We start from the raw sequence: 18,020 nt of genomic DNA on the forward strand, positions 1-18,020 counted from the left end.
TGTCATTTTGGGATTGTAAACATATGATGGTGATGTAATGAAATTTTAATATACGGTGGTGTTGTGTATATTCTATTGCTATGAGACTTTACCTGCCATACCTCGTGTTTCCGCTTTAGCGGGGTGTGACAATTTCAAAAAAGGGTTATCAAAAAAAAAAAACAACCCTATAAGGCAAATCACATTATTTGACACAAAGACATCCAATTCACCTTACTTATACACTTCATCTTTTTCAAATATTTCAACTCTTCACCAATATAGAATATCTCAAAATCAACCATAATTCACCAACACATCAATACTTAATCCTCATAATGCCATCTCAATACTCTTGGTTCTTTCTGTAATATATATATATATATATATATATATATATATATATATATATATATATATATATATATAGATTTTGGTGTTGTGTCCCTTCGTTTTATTTTAAAAACTAACTAAAAAAATTCCTTTTCCGTGCATACAGATCTATATCTATTCCGCTCTCCTGTGATATCGATTCAAAGGTAACCAAAACGATTCATCCCAGATCCATTCCCATTCGTTTGAAAAGATCCCAATTCTTCATTCATCCGTTTTGTTACAGATCAAGGATGGATTTCATGAAGGTGATCGATCAAACAGTCCGTGAGATGTAAGCTTTATTTCCTTCTTTCTATCCAATTTGATGTATACGTTTTTCGATATCTAATCAACGCTCGTTTGATTTTTCCCAATTGCAGAAAGAGGGAGGTGAATTTGAAAGTCTTGAAGGTTCCTGAGATTGAACAGAAGGTAATAACAACCGTTTATTGCTTTGATTTTGTAATTGTAGCTTTCAGGAACGAAGTTACACATGTATTGTATAAGCAATTTAGGAATTCGGTTACTTGGATTTTAAGATTTAGGGTTGATATGAATTCACCACGGGTACTGGAAATGGTAATCAAAGTAGCTTTTCAACTTTAAAAATTGATATGATTTTGAGAAAAAGATTCTTGACTGGATTAAACTTTATTATACATACTACAAACAGAATAATGTTGGTGTTACTGCAATGAACCATATCCTTTTGCATTTGATATGGTATTAGATTTCTGATTAGGAATAGTTGGTGAATTTTGAATTTAAGGATTTCATAGATCAAATTCCTAAAGTTAAATATTAGTAAGCTTAACTTCAAACACACTCTTAGATGTTTAAGTATGTTGTATCAGGAATTTATGATAATGGTGCAAATTATGGATGAATTTATGTAGATTAATTGATTCTATTATATCATTACTTCACATGTATTCATCTTTCTGAATGGGTCAATAGCCATTCTTCTGATAATTAGCGGTAAATGACCTAATTCTGAATGGTTCATGATTTTTGTGATCATAATAGCATGATGGTTTGATACAGAAGTGCTAATCTGAATTTTGTCTAAATCTCTACTCGTATCGTCATATGATTCTAGAAATATCCCGGATCAAGTTATTTTATAATATGTTTGTGTTAATTTTCTGGATTTGAGTTTGTTGAGCTAAAGCCTATCAGTAGCCAAAAGTGCTTTTGTTGCTGTTTGGCAAAATTGAAAAAAAGATAATGTTCCTCTGAATCTGATTAATATTTTGGTTAAAATATCAGTAACATGTTATCTTTTGTGCTTTGTAGTCGTACACATTATATAAATATTTTGCAAAACGTTGAAGTAAATTCGTGATTTGATTATCAAGCCATGATTGATTAGGAGAGCAAATCAAAAATGGATTCGTATATTGCCAACAATCAAGAATTCAGAGATTTCTACCGGCAATCGATTTTGAATGATGTTCTAGACCACTACGAACTTCAGGATTTGAATAATTCGATTAAAAAGGCAACAATTTGGGTATTCGGAAGATGGAAGAAATTAACTTGCTATTGTGTTAAAGATGGACTTCAACTTCTTATAGTTACATTATAAACTTGGAGTATGCCTTTGGAGGAAGAGTCTTTCATGGGCAGTGGGAGGAGGGGTCTTTATATTCACCATGATTGGGTGTTCATGTAGGCTCTAAATGGGTATAGCTACTTAAGTAATTTTTTTTTCTTAAATAAAATATTGCATTAGCTGAACATAGGTAGAATGATTAAGTGATCAGAATGATTAAGAGGCTCACATTATATAGTGTAAAATGAAATATAATCGTTTGATAATTATTTACAATGAAATTAGGGTGCTGAATGGTTAAGGGAGGCCCAGAGGATTTTGGAACAATTAAGAGGCAAACTTTTTTTTGCCAAACAAGATTCACTTCTCAATGATTCAGAGGCTGCCTCTTAATAGAACTATTAAGAGGTAAACAAACAACTAGAAATGTTTCATTCTTGCAATGATATTTCTTAGAGCAATCTTATTAGAAATTCACCCAGGTAAGCCTATGTGAAGCATTAGATACTGTAGTCTATAGGTATCAAAGTCATACTGATGGCCAAATCTGATAGATGTTAACATTGCAGTTTGGTTGCTTCCAGAATTGCAGCCTACAACTTCTATATGCAATCTTATGATTTTTTTCTTCTTTGTTCCTGTCCGTTTTTTGGCACTTTATGTATGTTGAAGCTTTTCTGTTAAATTGGTATGAGCTTTACATTTTTACAGTGGGACACATTTAAATAAATAAATCTAACACCCCAATATTTAGTTGAAATCTGCTCATACATCATACCAATTTTTGTATGAGTTGAATACTTCACTTCGCGTGTGGGGTTTGGAGATCATCAGCTTTTTCTGTCATTTATGCTCTTAGACTAAGATAGGCTAAATTGCATTCTGCCAGCCACTTATGTTGACATTCTTATTGTCCTTGGATCTAGTAACGAGCTTCACTTGTCCACAGTAACATTATTGATGTCTAAACTGTAATCTGCATCAAAGTAGAAGTATTGTAAAGCAGAGTAACCTTTTTAACTTGTTTTTACGGTAAGTATTTTGCAATTTTATGCAGTTAATAGTGGTGCAATAGCGGATTGCGGTCAGAGGAATAGCAGTTCTAAAATAGCAGTGGATTATAGTGGTGCCTCATTTAGCTGTCAATTCCCCACTATTCACCGCAATTTTGTCGGTGGATTATAGCGGTGCCACATTTAGCGGCACAATTTCCCCTATTCATCACAATTTTATCCCTAAATAGCGGTCCGCTAAACCGCAATCTTTTCTGGGCTGTTTTTGTGTTTGGGGCTTTACGTTTTTCAGTATTTAGTGGGCTTTGGTTTAATATTTGCTGGTTTTCTTTTAGTTTTAGTTGGCCTCCTAACATAAGGCTTAAAGCAACCCATTTTTTTAGACCTTTAGTTGTCCTAATAGAAGTCGTCCCTTTCATCCAAGGCTCCAAGCTTTGTATGTCATCACTCATCAGAGATCAGACTCCCTTTTTCTTGATTTCTTCTAAGCTTCTTCGATTGCATCAGGTCATTGGTTTCGGCCCACACAACCTCGAAATTCGACTACCACCAACTTCACTCTTCTTTTATACCAGCCACCATCCTCCACTTCGACTTCGACCAGCACCAGCCTTACTCTCCTTTTCTACCAGCCACCACCTTGATGCTTTTGTGGTTTTATTTGTATTACTTGATATGTATTGGGCATACAATATTATCAAGTTTTCTTATATATAAATGTTTGTATTTTTATGAACCAAATTTTTTACCGCTATACCACCGTTTTTTCACTGCAATAACTGTGATTTCAAATCACAGTTCCAACCACAATTTCCACAATCGACAGCGTTAACTGATTAGCTTTGCATACTATAATTTCTGGTATATAGTAGGAAAAGCAGTGAAAAATGTTTGGTAGTTTGATCTTGTTACAAAATTTTGGTCAATTGTTAGCTTAAACACTTGGTTCTAAAGCATAATGGAATCAGTCCGTCCACTTTGCACTTTCTTAACCAAGATCTACTTTAAATGATGACTAGATATCTGCAAGCAATCTGTTCCTTTGCTTAACCTCAGTGATATTGGTACAGGTATTAGATGCAACTGATGATGAACCTTGGGGTCCACATGGTACTGCATTGGCAGAGATTGCACAGGCGACTAAAAAATTGTAATTGATGCTATTCATTACATTCACAAATAATGAACTCTTCTTTCTCCAAACTTCTTAGTGAAGGAGATGATTGTTGGCTCACTTGATATGTATTCCAGCTCTGAATGTCAGATGGTTATGAACGTTTTGTGGACTAGATTAACTGAAACTGACCGCAATTGGCGTCATGTGTACAAGGTACTAACTTTTTTGTTTTCACATTTGCAATACTTGTCGAGTAAAATAATGGAAATTCTTGTTTGTGTTTCTAGTGCGTCAAACTAATTGCATAGTTCCAACCAAAACTTTATATCTTCTTAATACAGTTTTCTGCTTCTAGATCTTTCTCTTAGTCTCTCCAGTTCTAAGACATTTTATTCCAGGCATTAGCTGTGATAGAGTATTTGGTGGCAAATGGCTCTGAACGGGCAGTTGATGACATTATAGAACACACTTTCCAGATCTCTGTATGTCTTTTCTTACTTTTGAAATCTTTCTTTTGTTCAGTTCTTTAATCTTTCTTTTGTTGTTAGTGATCGTATTTAACTTTCATCTGAATCTCCATGCTCTCGTCTTGTAATCGCAAGTCGCTCTCATGCTTCGAATATGTTGAACCAAATGGAAAAGACAGTGGAATTAATGTGAGGAAAAAAGTTGAGAACATAGTGTCTCTGCTGAACGATAAAGATAAGATACAGGCAGCTAGAAACAAAGCTGCTGCAAACCGTGATAAGTAAGTGACAGTCTCTAGAAAATGAAATGATTTAATATTTTATTTTACTGTAATTTTTATTACACTACGATGAGGAACTATGTTATTTGATTATTAGGTACGTTGGATTATCATCAACTGGAATAACATTTAAGTCAGGGTCGGCAGCCTCGCTGAGCAGCAGTAGCTTTCAGAGAAGTGATCGCTATGGTGGGTTTGGTAGCTCAAGAGATGGTGAAACGTTCAAAGATAGTTTTAAGGAGAGGGAGGTATCAAGTGAAGATAGGTTTGAACCAGGTAAATATAAGCCACGCCGAGAAGGTAGTAGCACTAACTCAGGGAGCATCTCAAAGAAAGGGTCGTCTCGTTATGGAAGGTTTGATCTTTATACTTGCAACTTACATATGCAGAGTTTTTTTATGCTCATATATTTGAGGTATGCTTGATCAAGAACTGTGCTAGATAATTTATTCTAGCTAAATCTCAATTCACTTGGTTCATGGTTGTTTATGCTGTCTTATACCGCCTACAGGCATTAAACCATTGCATGCTACCCAGAAAAAGATAAAACACAATTGATCACACTAGTTAATGAAAAATGTGCCAGAAGAATGATAAAAAAGGCACCAGAAGATGTTTCTTCAAGGAGAAGGTGTTAATTAGGTACTCAAAGGTCTTCAAGCGGGGATGGCTCTAAACAAGAGAAAAATCTAGGAGACAAGTATTGCAAGATGTGAATGTTCTTGCCATAAAAATAAAGAAAGCCATGACACAAGTAAATATTTGATGTTCTTTTGACCTTTTTTCTATCTGGAAAAAAATTAACTGCCAGCAATGCACTTATCAACTTGTGCAACTGAAAGGATCAAATGCTAAAGATTAGAAACCGAACTTGTGTTAAGTGTGCAACTTATATGTGTAGGATTTCTTGTAGGAGGTGGTGAAATACTGATAATGGAATTCTTCTGGAAGCTGCTTGATTAAGATGCAGTATTCATGAAGAAACTGATAGTATTACAACTAACTTCTCTTCCCTGTCCTAAATAAGTTTATCAGGTTTTGAGGTGTGTAGGCTTGTAATGCCGGCTGAAGCCTGAGTGGAGTAATTATCTTTAAAACAAATGGAAACATAGGTGGCATGCAGAGATTAATCATATTATGGCTCATAATTGATTTATATGATGATAATGAAAAGTCAGTTTGAAAATGTATAGGTCACCTATTTGAGTTCTTTGTAATAAAGGGATACGAGAAGGATCTTAATATGATTTTCGTTCATTTATAAAAGCTAATGGTTGCAGAAAGTGGTTACATTTTGTCTGGAGGCGCAAAAGGGATGGAGCTGTGACATAAGATAAAAATAGCATCAAACTATGAGCTTTTTATTGCCATACACGATGAAAGATCTCCTTTATGCTCATGTGGTTTGTTTGTTCTTTTAAATCTTATTGACATTCCTACACTCTGATGATTATTATTACTTTTGATGTTTACCATTGTTGTGATGGTATTTGGTGTTGCTTTAATGTTTCTATTGCTATTATACTAGCTAAACCAAGTGATCCTAGTATTTCCCACTTGGGGTGGGATTAGGGCTTGTACGCTGACTTCTACTCCAAGAAGTCAAGCGGCTGTTGCTATTAGACTATTTATATTATTTCCCATAATGATAGATGTACTAAATATACAAGGTGTTGTACCATGATCTAGGCTGTGTTATTAGAACAAAATCCTTGGTGATAGAGTAAGTTAGGAATTGACATCACCACATATATTAAAAACATATCTAGCATGGCTTGTTTTGGAGTTAACATAAGTAATTAAGAACAGATCAAAGGGGATGTGATGCTATTCTAGATGGCAGTATAGCTGTACTATGTAAATTGGATGGCAAAATCAGGGAATGTATATGGAATTTTCTTTGAGTGGCATTTGTCTATACCTTTGATGGTGAAGGACAAGGATATTGATGGATAAAGATTTGGTAATAACAATAACATAACTAGCAATTAGGCAATCACGGAAGCTTAGGATCTCTTGAGCAACACTTTCAAGACAATTGTGTCTAAAGATAGAGAGGACTCATGATATCGCACAATGTTTTTTCGGTTATCAATAACCAATTAGCAAACCTTGGGGATTTTCGAACTCTACTTATCTTGAAATAAAACGTTAAAACCATCTGGAGAACGGAAAGACACTAAAACGCTAGGTACCACTAAAGAGAAAACAAACAATTATTTAATCCCTTTTAACGTGAATCCTCATAAAATTGGTATAAAATCAATTCGGATTTATTGAAGAAACTAGAATTAACCAATATAACATTATGAAAAAACCACCCTTTCTTCCAATCTTGCAATGCCTATCGTATAATGTTGGACTTCTACCTGCATGTTGGTAGAGCAACTTTACTTCTGATTGTATGTTGGTAAGCTATTTGTTTGAAGCTTTTAGGGATTTTAGGAGGTATTGTGAACAAATAAAAGTAAAAAGACCAAATTAACAAATATTTGAGCCGAGTTACCTCATATAGCATAGAAACTAGCAAAAGTCTACTCAAGAAGAAACTGCTTGGACTTTTTTTCATGAGATACAACAGATGTTTAGAGGTGGTTTCGATGGAAAGAGCTGTTATCAATATTTATTAATGCTAGATGTGTTAGGATGCATTTTAAATTGGAAAATTATGAACTGCAACGGGAATACATTTATGAGAAGGCAACAGGATTGTGGATGATAAAGAAAACTATAAAATTCTACTCGATAAATATAATTTATGTAAAATATGCTTGGAAGATGAAGAGAATACACCATGAAGAGGTATGATAATGCTAGAGACAGAGGAGGAGAGGACGACCAATATTGGCATGGGAACATTTGCCACGATAACTTTAGTTTAAGTAGCAGAGGGTAACTTTGAAGAAAGGTGTATTCAGAACAAGGATTTTTTTTATTATGCTGATCCCAAGCATTTGGGGGTTTGTGAAGATTTATAGAATGTTCATGCTGCTTTTTGTACTTCCAACTAGATATTAGCATATTTTCAGTTATTTTAGACCTTGGCATTGTAGGAATAAGAAGCTTTATCGTTGAGCATTTCATTTATTTTATTCAGTTTGGTAATAGTCATCAACGAGATATCAAATTTCTCTTTGCTATAAGATGCATACTCTGATAGGAGCATGTAGGTACATTGGCAATTATTTAACATAGTTATGTAGAGGTTTTTTCTTATCTATGGCCAAGATCAATATGGAGATATTTAAATCGATGTAGTCGTAATCTGTTCTAAAATTATCCAGCATCTTATAATCAGGAAAATGAATTAGCCTGTTGCAAGCATTTCTGTTCTTGCATGTTGCTTTGATATCTTACTCTTGTAAGTTATGTTGTATAGAAGAGTTTTGAGGATGTCCCTGGATAATTTCACCAGTTATTTGTTTTCTTTTACTATGTCATCTTTCTGCTGTCTACAGGAGGCTGGGAAAAGCCTGTAGAAATTATTGTTTTGCCTTTGTAATATGTTAAGTGATCTTGTTGTAATACTTAAAAATTTATTCCAGCACCATTCAAGACTCTTCAGCTACTGGTGCATCAAAACCATCAATAAAGAGTGCTTCTGAAAAGTATTCAACAATTCCAGCACAAAGCTCAAGTGCACCTTCAAATAACAATGAAGATGATTTTGATGATTTTGATCCTCGAGGAACATCAAATGCAAGTAAGTTTTTCACTACGATGTCAACCTCCGAAGCTGTGATCCACCCTCCAATTTGATAATGAGTTCCTTACCTTAAATATTTTATAATGTTTGTTTGGCAAACGTACTGTCTACACTGGACATTCCAGATGGTTGTTGAGGAATGAATTCTTTATATCTGTTGTTTGACTAAGTAGTAACTTTTGTTATCATCAAATTTTCAACCAACATAACTGTCTGAAATCTCGATGAACTGATAAAGTTGGTAGTCTTTACTTCTTATTTTTAGGTTCTTGTGCATATGGTGGAGATGGCTAAACTTGGTTTTACTGGAAGCACCTGTGGTCATACTGGTTCTTATGAGATCTTGATCTGAAAGTGAAAATATAGAACTATGAAAATTGCATTCAAGTTATTATGGGAAAAATAGCTAGCAACACACATGATAGTTGAAATCTAATTGTCTGATTCTTAAAGGATAGTGTTAATAGTCTCATGACTTTTTAGTAACTGTGGTGCAAAAAGACAGTTTTATTCAGTTTGCTCAACCTGGAGTCTTTTTTTTACTGTATGAAAGATCTCAGCTAAGATCATGACTTAATTGACTAGCTTTTATGACAGATATAAAATCTCCAAAATCTTTCCTCTATCTTAGCGGAGCAGGGGTTTCGGGAGGGGTTGTTTGTGTCATTGTGTGTGCCTGTTCACACAATTCCATTTTTTAGGGTGCTTGCATCTATTTTCTTACAGATTAATATGCATTGTCTCCTCATTGTCATATTTACCGACATGCGAATTTGGTCTTCATGTTACATGAGTGTCCTGTTATGAGCTCCCCTGCTAAAATTGCATTCATATAATATCAGTACTACAATAAAAAGAAATATCTGAAGTAATTATCAACATGTTGGAGATGAGAATCAGTTAATTCTGACTTTTATTCTAATTGACATGCAAGATGTCTGAGTACAAGTAAGATGTCATGTAAATACATCTATGGATGAAGGTAATTTTGAGTAGGCAAGTACAAATCACATTTTGTGTGAACGTGTTATCAGATGGATGATTTTGTTTCCACTTGAGATAGACAGAAGATCTTAGTCAGTTCTTGATACATCTAACTACTAAGCATTGGTCATGATTGAGTAGGTATGTTTTGCAATTTTATCCTGCAATGATTATCTGAAGTCTGCCTTGTTTAGTAGGTAAATTTTTCAAAATCTCTCGATCCTTGAGATAATTATGAAGTTTCTGAGATAAGATGTTCCCCTCCTCATACCTCTAGTTATCCAAGTTTATGAAGATGTTTTTAGAAATGCGATGTCTCTTATCTCATAAAAGAAAGCAAATCTGTTTGTTTGTTTTTTTTCTCATTTTACATCAGCGGCAGTTAATTGACTTGTAGGAGTTTTGCTGTTATATTTATGTATCCTATGTGTTGTGTCGGTCATGCTAACAGATAGAAGCTCTCTGCAAATTCTACCATTTTTTTGATGGCATAATTTAGCTTGCTCTTAATATTAGATGAAATTGAAAATGCTTTTTATTATCAAAGTCCTAGGAATTCTTTTACCATCATTTTTGGTGATGTTACTCCTTTGGGTTATGTTAATGTTTTTGAGGATAGTAAACATAGTTGTTTATTGATACATTGTTGGGCTGTTTGGCAGAGCCAGCTACTGGAACCTCTCCACAAGTGGATTTGTTTGGACAAAGTTTGTTTGGTGACCTTCTGGATGCACCAGCATCTGGCCCCACAGAGAAGTCCCATGGAAATAATCAGTCAGAAGAGGTTGATTTGTTCGCTGATGCTGATTTCGTATCAGCACCATCACATGTGACAGGGGGAACATCGGGATCTGAGGTGAACTCTATTCTAATATCAATTGTTTAGAGATCAATCTCAGTTCATTATGCCTACTAAACTTAACAGTTTAATACCACAGTAAATTTCATTTAGGGCTCCCCGTATCTTGTTTCTCTGCCTCTCTCTCTATCTCTATTTCTCTCTCTTTCTTTCCCTGGGTTTGTGTGATCTAGCACCTATTGTGAACCAGAAGAATGAGCATATAGAATTAACATAAAGGATTGCCATGAAATGGTCTCTTAAAATCGAAGTATTGTTTAAAATGATTTCTAGTGACAAAAAATGAAGATCCTTTTGCAGATGCACTAATTAATTATCTATCTTTAAGTTATGCCATTTTCTTTCCATCTAATACTACAGTTGCGGGATGTGTAGTAAATAATAAAGCTTGTGGCATCTTCTGCAGAATAAAGTTGATTTGTTTGCTTCTCCACCTGCAAGTTCTGCTGTTTCTCCAGCTGTAGACTTTTTTGCGGCTCCTGAACAAGTAGTGGAACCTGAGATCAAGCCTTCAGAACCTGACGCATTCTCAACCAAACCAGTTGATCCGTTTGCTGCTGTTCCAATGACCAATTTTGATAATTCCGACTTTTTTGGTTCATTTTCTTCTCATACTGATTCAGTATCTACAGAGCCCACACAGAGCTTCGTGGACGGTGGCAGGTCAAACAACGAAAACCACTTAACTCGTGCTGCATCTACACCTCCAATAAAGAAGGATAGTTTTCAAGTGAAATCTGGAGTTTGGGCTGATTCGTTGAGCCGTGGACTAATTGATCTCAACATATCTGGACGTAAGTAGCTCTTTCTGTCCAGAATTCGTTCTGCCATTAATACCAAAAATGAATTCAAGATTGCTTGTCTTGTTTTTTCTGTTACATTTTCCACTAATGCTCTTGTGCCTGATCTCAGTTAGCAGAGAACACCCCTTAATTTAGCCACTAAAGTAAAAGGGCATATAACTTTGAACTTTGATGATAATTTTCTTCTAAGAGAACTAATGATTTAGTTTTGAATTTGGATTGCCATAGTCCTTTGGCACACTCTGAATAAACCATTAATTCATTTTGCACTAAGATTAGAACAGTGCACAACTATAAGATTTTAAATGCGAAGGATACCTCTAGTGGGTTGGGTTCCCGTGAGAATGAATTTTTTGGGGAGAATGTTAGAACAGAAACCTTCATCTGTTGTAACTTTCATCCACCTGCATCTATCTGCATTTTACAAATCTTCATCTATCTTAATTAGCTCCATCTACCTTAATTTACCTATTTCTATCACCATAAATGAAACTTTAACAAATTAATGCATGTGAAAGTGATGGAGGTATATAAAGTTCGTGAATGTGACTAAAGGTGAAGATGAAGGTAGATGATGGTCTGTGTTTTTTTATCAGTGATCAATCGAAGGTCTGCGGTTTTAGCTGTTAGATCAAATAGTCAACTCATCCAAAGGCTCATAGGTGTTCTCACCTTCTGATGAAAAAGGGTTGTTCTCCCATGATCTCAACTCTACCTCTAGTTACTTTGGATTTCTCAATTCCCCACCCCAAACCAATGAAGTATTGCACCTGCTTTTCTTACATGAAACTGAAAGAGGACCACCATATAAACATCTATTGGTAGGAGGAAGTCTTCGTTTATCAAATTTTAATTGTACCATATGAAGCGTCCTCTTTTGGCACCTTTTCAAAACGTTATAGTGAATGCTAAATTTGTACACCTGACTTTTTTGATGGACTTTTAACCTTGACCTTTCATGTTCAAACTTCTAATATAATCGAGCTTTCAGCTCCAAGATATTGTACATGCTTTTCCATGTAGAGGAGCTACATTGTAAAGTAATCGTTAGGCTTCAATATTTTTACATTCGTCCGATGATGATAGTTCTTTTACCTTCCTGGACCAACCAGCATCATTACTTCTTGATTCTTTTCTGATCTCTCTTGCAATGCACAATTTAGTTCTTTTATCATCCCTAATATAAGGATAATAACCACCTACCCTTAAATGTGCGTATTTGTTCAAGTTCAGTATAAACATCAACTTGGTCTTGATCAAGTATTTTGAGGGCAAATGCTAGCCAAACCTACTTATCAATATTTGAAAGCTTACTGTTCTATTTAACTGATACATCTAGTTGTTAATAGATGATAATCATGTTGATGTGGGGCTAAGAAAAAGTCACTATTGCTTATTTATTCCTTTTCCCCTGCCAAATATGCTCACTTTTGGGGCTAAGAAAATAAATACTATTGCTTATTTATTCCTTTTTCTCCTGCCCAATATGCTTACTCGTATGATTAATTTAGTTGCAGTCCTTTATTATGCCTTCTTTTATACTTTACAAGATAACCCTAATCTAACTTGATAAAACGTAAAAGTATGGACTGATAAGTTAACTGTTATGAATCAAGCTCTCAATTAGTTAACAACGGGATCTAAGAGAAGAAACAATTGGTTGTCTGATTAATGGAAAGTAAATTGGGAACATCTAGCATTCGAGAGGCTAGTCTCTCCTAAACAAAATCAATGGACAATTTTATGGATACCTCTACTCCCCTCTCCACCCCTATTTATACTAGATTTGTTATAAGTTACTACCCAAAATACCCTTTCTAACCCTTCTAGAATAACAAGTATGGATGGACTTGGGCCTAATGTGGGTACATAACATTACCCCGCCCCCAAAGAATCACCTTGTCCTCAAGGTGGATAGAAAAAGTATAGGAAGTGGTGCAGTCCGGTTGCTACATCTTCCCAACCAGCTGGTGCAAACGCCAATTCTTTCCAATTCATCTCCCTGTCACCCATTCTTTTCAAAATCCTAGTCAAAGTCCAAGGGCTTTCAACTGGTGTGTGATTCATGTAATTCGGCCAACTTATACAGTAATCCATATTTGGTGTGTGATTCATGTAATTCGGCCAACTTATACAGTTACCCATATTCCTATGTACATATATGTTCTCAGCCCAGAGGCCAAGTCTTGCAATTTGAAACAAAAATAACAAATTTGGTTCCTGTTTTGAGTGGTCTGCTGAATCCCAAAACAGAACCTTGTCCTTCTTCCCATCTCTCATATAAAAAATATAACTAATTTTCTTGATATTAAATTCATTTCTCGTGCTTTTGCCTTCACCCAAGTCCCAACAATCTAGCCCACACTCTTCTGCTTCTTATAGTGATACCACCAACCTTCACTTCCCATATCCGCATTGATAGGCATTTCATGGACCACATAGCTTTCACCAAATTGCTCCCAACTAACATCATTAACCACATGGCAACCTTTGGAGTCGTTTGTAGGTGAGCCTTGGTAGCTTCAGGAGTGTCTCCCGCAAATGAATGCTGCTCATCAAAGATTTTCTTTAGTGGAAGCCCATAGTGTGTGAGTTCAAATTCAAAGTGAACTTATGCAAATACTCCTTATAATTCTCATGGAAAAGCTTGAAGTACTGATAAAGAATTGACCTCCCTTCAAAGGAGTCTACTGCAATTATGTTTGGGAAGGTAGGGGCACAAGAACCGGCTTTGGGCCTTTGAGTAATTCTTTGCTTATAGTAGTAGCTTCTCCAGTCAATTTACGGTTCAGTGCCCCAAGGCGAGATACTATAATATCTACCATCGAGAAAACACATATTGCCACAAAGCACTCCCAAAAGAAGGTACTACTCTGATTGATAATGGTTATATGGTCTCAAAACTGCAGCTTAATGTCGGCAACAATGGAATGGATATCGACCACCTCCTTTTCCGGGTTTCATTCTTCTGCGGAATCATATCACATGCCATGTCTTCAAACACATAATACGACCACTGCAATTCCTTGGCCATGGATTCAAACTGCTATGATACCATTTGTTATGAATCAAGCTCTCAATTGGTTAACAATGGGATCAAAGAGAAGAAATAATCGGTTGTCTGATTAAAGGAAAGTAAATTGGGAACATCTAGCATGCGAGAGGCTAGTCTCTCCTAAACAAAATCAGTGGACAAATTTATGGATACCTCTACTCCCCTCCACACCTCTATTTATACTAGATTTATAATAAGTAACTACCCGAAATACCCTTTCTAACCCCTTCTAGAATAACAAGTATGGATGGGCTTGGGCCTAATGTGGGTACATAACACTAAGAACTTCTCAGATAATCCTAATTTATTATTTACTTATCTTCAACAGATTATTGAAGGAAGAAATAAGGCCCTTCATATCAATGTATAATAACAACTGCACCCCGTCCCCCTTTGAAAGTCTTCTGCTTGTGTTAGTACTCGTAGCCAAAAGTTCTGATATATGGGCCAGGATCTCCTAGGCAACACCTCACATCTTGCTTTGCCTTAAGTAAGTTGCTTTTGTAGCCTGATGTCTTATAGACACGTGGTCCGTTGCTTTAATGACCTTCTCACAATTATCTTATATATCTGTGACCTTCTGACAGGCTTGATAATGTCACTTCTATATAATAAAAGTCTCATTTAAGGCTGTTGAGCAAAATAGGGCCTTGGGTGTAGGTTTGGCTTTGATAACTTAAAAGGAATTATTGTTTGTTCTAATTTTTTCCTGTACATTTCACCTATTAAATATGAAATACATGTTGATTGATGCGCCATTCAATTGTTTTTCTCTGTCATCTAGTTAGAGCATCTCCAATCATACGCCCTACATCTAAACTAATGTAGGGAGTTACTTGTCTAGAAATTAGTGTAGGGAGTCTTTTTATAATTGTTACTCCAATCATGCTCTCTACATTAAAAATTGTATCCTATAGTAATAGTATTACGTGTACTTTAATAGAATTAAGCTACTTTTCTTAATTATTAATAAATAAATAATATTACAATAATGTAGATATATTGTAAGGAGCTCCCTACTTGTGGCACTTTTGTTACACTTTTTTTTCCTATCCCTTCCCTGCTTACAAGGTAATGCTGTGATTTTGTTGTCATTTAGGGGCCGTTTACCAAACACTTACCTGGTAAGTGCTTACCGGTAAAATGTAACACTATTATCTACTTACCGGGTAAGATTTAGTCCACCAAAACGACATCGTATGCAACAATTTACATGGTAAGCGCTTACCATGGTAAGAGTCGTCGCCCTCACATACCGGTAAGACTTTTGGTCCTTGTCTTGCTCTTACCGGGTAAGATTCTTGGTCCTTACCATATTCATCCGGTGAGGTAATGTTATTTGATAAGCGTTTACCCGGGTAAGCGTTTGGTAAACGGCTCCTTAGTTAGGACCAAACCTCTCTTGAAACATTCGTCAGTTTGACTTGTTTTGAACCGAAAATATTGATATAAATGTGGCGGTTGCAGAGGCCAAATGGGATTTACTTTTATCAAATATAATAAGAATAAAGGCCGAAAGGAAAAGAAAAAAAGCTTCTATTCTATACATTGCAGTTCCTTAGTAAACATCTTACAATTCCTTTACCTTTTATGAAAATATACAACGAACACTGTCGATACAACACCAAACTCGCTATAACTACCACTTACACCATGAAGGACTCCGGTGTTCAGTTCTAAAGCTTCATCTGTCATCATCAATTTTTGAATCCATTTTTGTTTATCTAACTAAGTTCACTTTGATTTATATATAAAATCCATCAAATTGATGCAACTATTTTTCATATATGATAAGATTGGATGCCCATCAAAGTAAGGTTTATTTTTTTGTAATTGAAATGCATATAGACCAGGAAAGGTTTTGTTCAGCCTTTTACAAAAAATTACCAGATACTCGTAGCTTTTCACAAGCCGGGGATTTTCACAGAAACAACTTTATTCTTTGGGGGTTCGAGGTCAGGTTTGTGAATATCCCACTCCTAGACCCCCACCTTTGAGTGAGATATAGTGTCTTTTTGGTTTATATCCGAGGCTATCTATCTATAGACAATCACACAGGCTAAAAGCTGACCTTGTATGTGTGAACCATCTGATTGGGTAAACTTGAGAGGTTAGCTCACTTTCTGTAAAGGCTTGGGCCTTTGGGTCTCCTTAAAGATCACCGGTTTGAGTCTCTCCAATGCCATTGGGGGGTTTTCCAGGCTGATCTCCAGGACCCTATGGGGTTAACAAAAAAGGCCATCTGTTTGGTTTATATGCATAACCGTATATATTTCTGATATTTGGTTTTTCCGTGCAGCCAAGAAGGTCGATCTGACGGATGTTGGAATTGTGGGTGGTCTGTCTGTTGGACCTGAGGAGAAAGACAAGGGACTTCCAAATTCTTTGTACATGGGTAGAGCTATGGGTACAGGATCTGGGATCGGTAAATCCACTAGTTTCACAACAGCTACAACAGCAACAGATATGGACGACTTCTTCTCTAGCCTTAGTGGAGGCCATAACAATCAATTTGGCTCCTACCAAAGGTAAAATTTTCGCATATCCAATTTCTATTAAAATATTTGTGATTCGAGTGTACGATGGTTTGGTAAAGTTTACAGAGGGTCCATCAATTCTTGGGTGTATTTCGATAGTACTTTGTATTGTGTCTGACTTGCTGAATACTATGTTGATTCGCGCATCTGGTTTGTCATCGTATACTATCTCATAGGGTGATGTTTTTGTACCATCGCTGATTAATACGATAAAACGAAACCTCGTATTATAGAGATACGATAGATATAATCTTGCTTGAAGGGTATTTTGCTAAATGAACCTTAGTTTGTGTGGAATGTAAGAAAAGGTAGATGTTGATGTGTGCAAGTGTGAAAAATGTAGTTTAATATTAAAAAAAAAGCGGATAATTTATTTCCATAAAAAGGTTTTGTAAAATAATTAAAAGACGGGGATCACGTGAAAACAGTCGGTATGAACCCCTCTCTCTCTCTCTCTCTCACTAGAAAGACTTAGGATCACGTGAAAATAGTCAATTTTTGTGAGATCTAAGAAGTCACTTGTTTACATTTGAAACTTCAAGTAGAAGGATTGGAATTTCTTTATCTTCAAAATGTTTTGCTGTGAAGTTTCAAATGTAAAAAAAGTGATCTCGTGAAAATAGATTGGTCTTACGTGAAACCAACCCATATATATATATATATATATATATATATATATATATATATATATATATAAACCACTCAATTTGTAAAAACCATGAAAATCTCAATCAATCAATTATAATTTTTCATTTTGTTTATTATTTTGTATTTATGAGAGGTTGATTAACCATTTTTATTGTGGAGGGTGCTAATCATGGATGTTATCATCTTCATTATTTTAATTTTAGAGAAATACATGAACAGTTTCATTAAAATTTCATTAAATATTATATGAAACAATTTCATAACCATATATGAAACAAATTCATCAAAAAAAGTATTATATGAAACAATTTCATAACCATATATGAAACAAATTCATCAAAAAAAGTATTATATGAAACAATTTCATGAAATTTTTTATAAGATTAAACAATGAAATCGACGTATGAAGGTAGTTTGTATGGTTTTATAAATGAGGGTGATTTTCATTTGATCGATCCTCTATATGTGTATATATATATATGTATGTATGTATGTGTATGTATATGTATATGTATATATGTACGAAGATAATCAAATGAAAATCATAAAAATGTTACAAATCTTTGAGAACCGATATAATACTATGATTTAACATATATTTTTACATTATCTTTTTATTTATTTATTAAAATCTATGATTT

The 18,020-nt window shown here is 35.1% G+C and overlaps 1 protein-coding gene across 2 annotated transcripts; it reads left to right on the forward strand.

Moving 5' to 3' along the window:
- The first annotated feature begins 469 nt into the window (after positions 1-469).
- Positions 470-16,981, forward strand: LOC112529200 (clathrin interactor EPSIN 1). 2 transcript variants are annotated; one of them, XM_025140332.1, is made up of 12 exons: positions 470-518; positions 599-646; positions 735-786; positions 3,993-4,072; positions 4,174-4,252; positions 4,438-4,521; positions 4,642-4,787; positions 4,885-5,142; positions 8,333-8,490; positions 10,140-10,333; positions 10,743-11,130; positions 16,494-16,981. In XM_025140332.1, exons 2-12 carry the CDS (start codon positions 606-608, stop codon positions 16,724-16,726), a joined length of 1,713 nt encoding a protein of 570 aa, XP_024996100.1. In that variant the 5' UTR covers positions 470-518; positions 599-605; the 3' UTR covers positions 16,727-16,981. The 2 variants fall into 2 exon arrangements, with proteins under 2 accessions (XP_024996100.1, XP_024996101.1); XM_025140333.1 differs by lacking the exon at positions 470-518 and having other exon boundaries at positions 535-646; positions 3,993-4,032; positions 4,134-4,252.
- Positions 16,982-18,020: the final 1,039 nt, after the last annotated feature.

Source organism: Cynara cardunculus (assembly GCF_001531365.2).
Source record: "Cynara cardunculus var. scolymus isolate 2C chromosome LG 16, CcrdV1, whole genome shotgun sequence".
Classification (NCBI taxonomy): domain Eukaryota; kingdom Viridiplantae; phylum Streptophyta; class Magnoliopsida; order Asterales; family Asteraceae; genus Cynara; species Cynara cardunculus.

Excerpts from the sequence above, each read along its gene's own strand:
- LOC112529200 (XM_025140332.1), top strand. The coding sequence starts at position 606 with ATGGATTTCATGAAGGTGATCGATCAAACAGTCCGTGAGAT. Across the intron at positions 4,253-4,437 it reads ATTGGCGTCATGTGTACAAG|GCATTAGCTGTGATAGAGTA; the intron begins GTACTAACTTTT and ends ATTTTATTCCAG. Across the intron at positions 8,491-10,139 it reads TCGAGGAACATCAAATGCAA|AGCCAGCTACTGGAACCTCT; the intron begins GTAAGTTTTTCA and ends GCTGTTTGGCAG.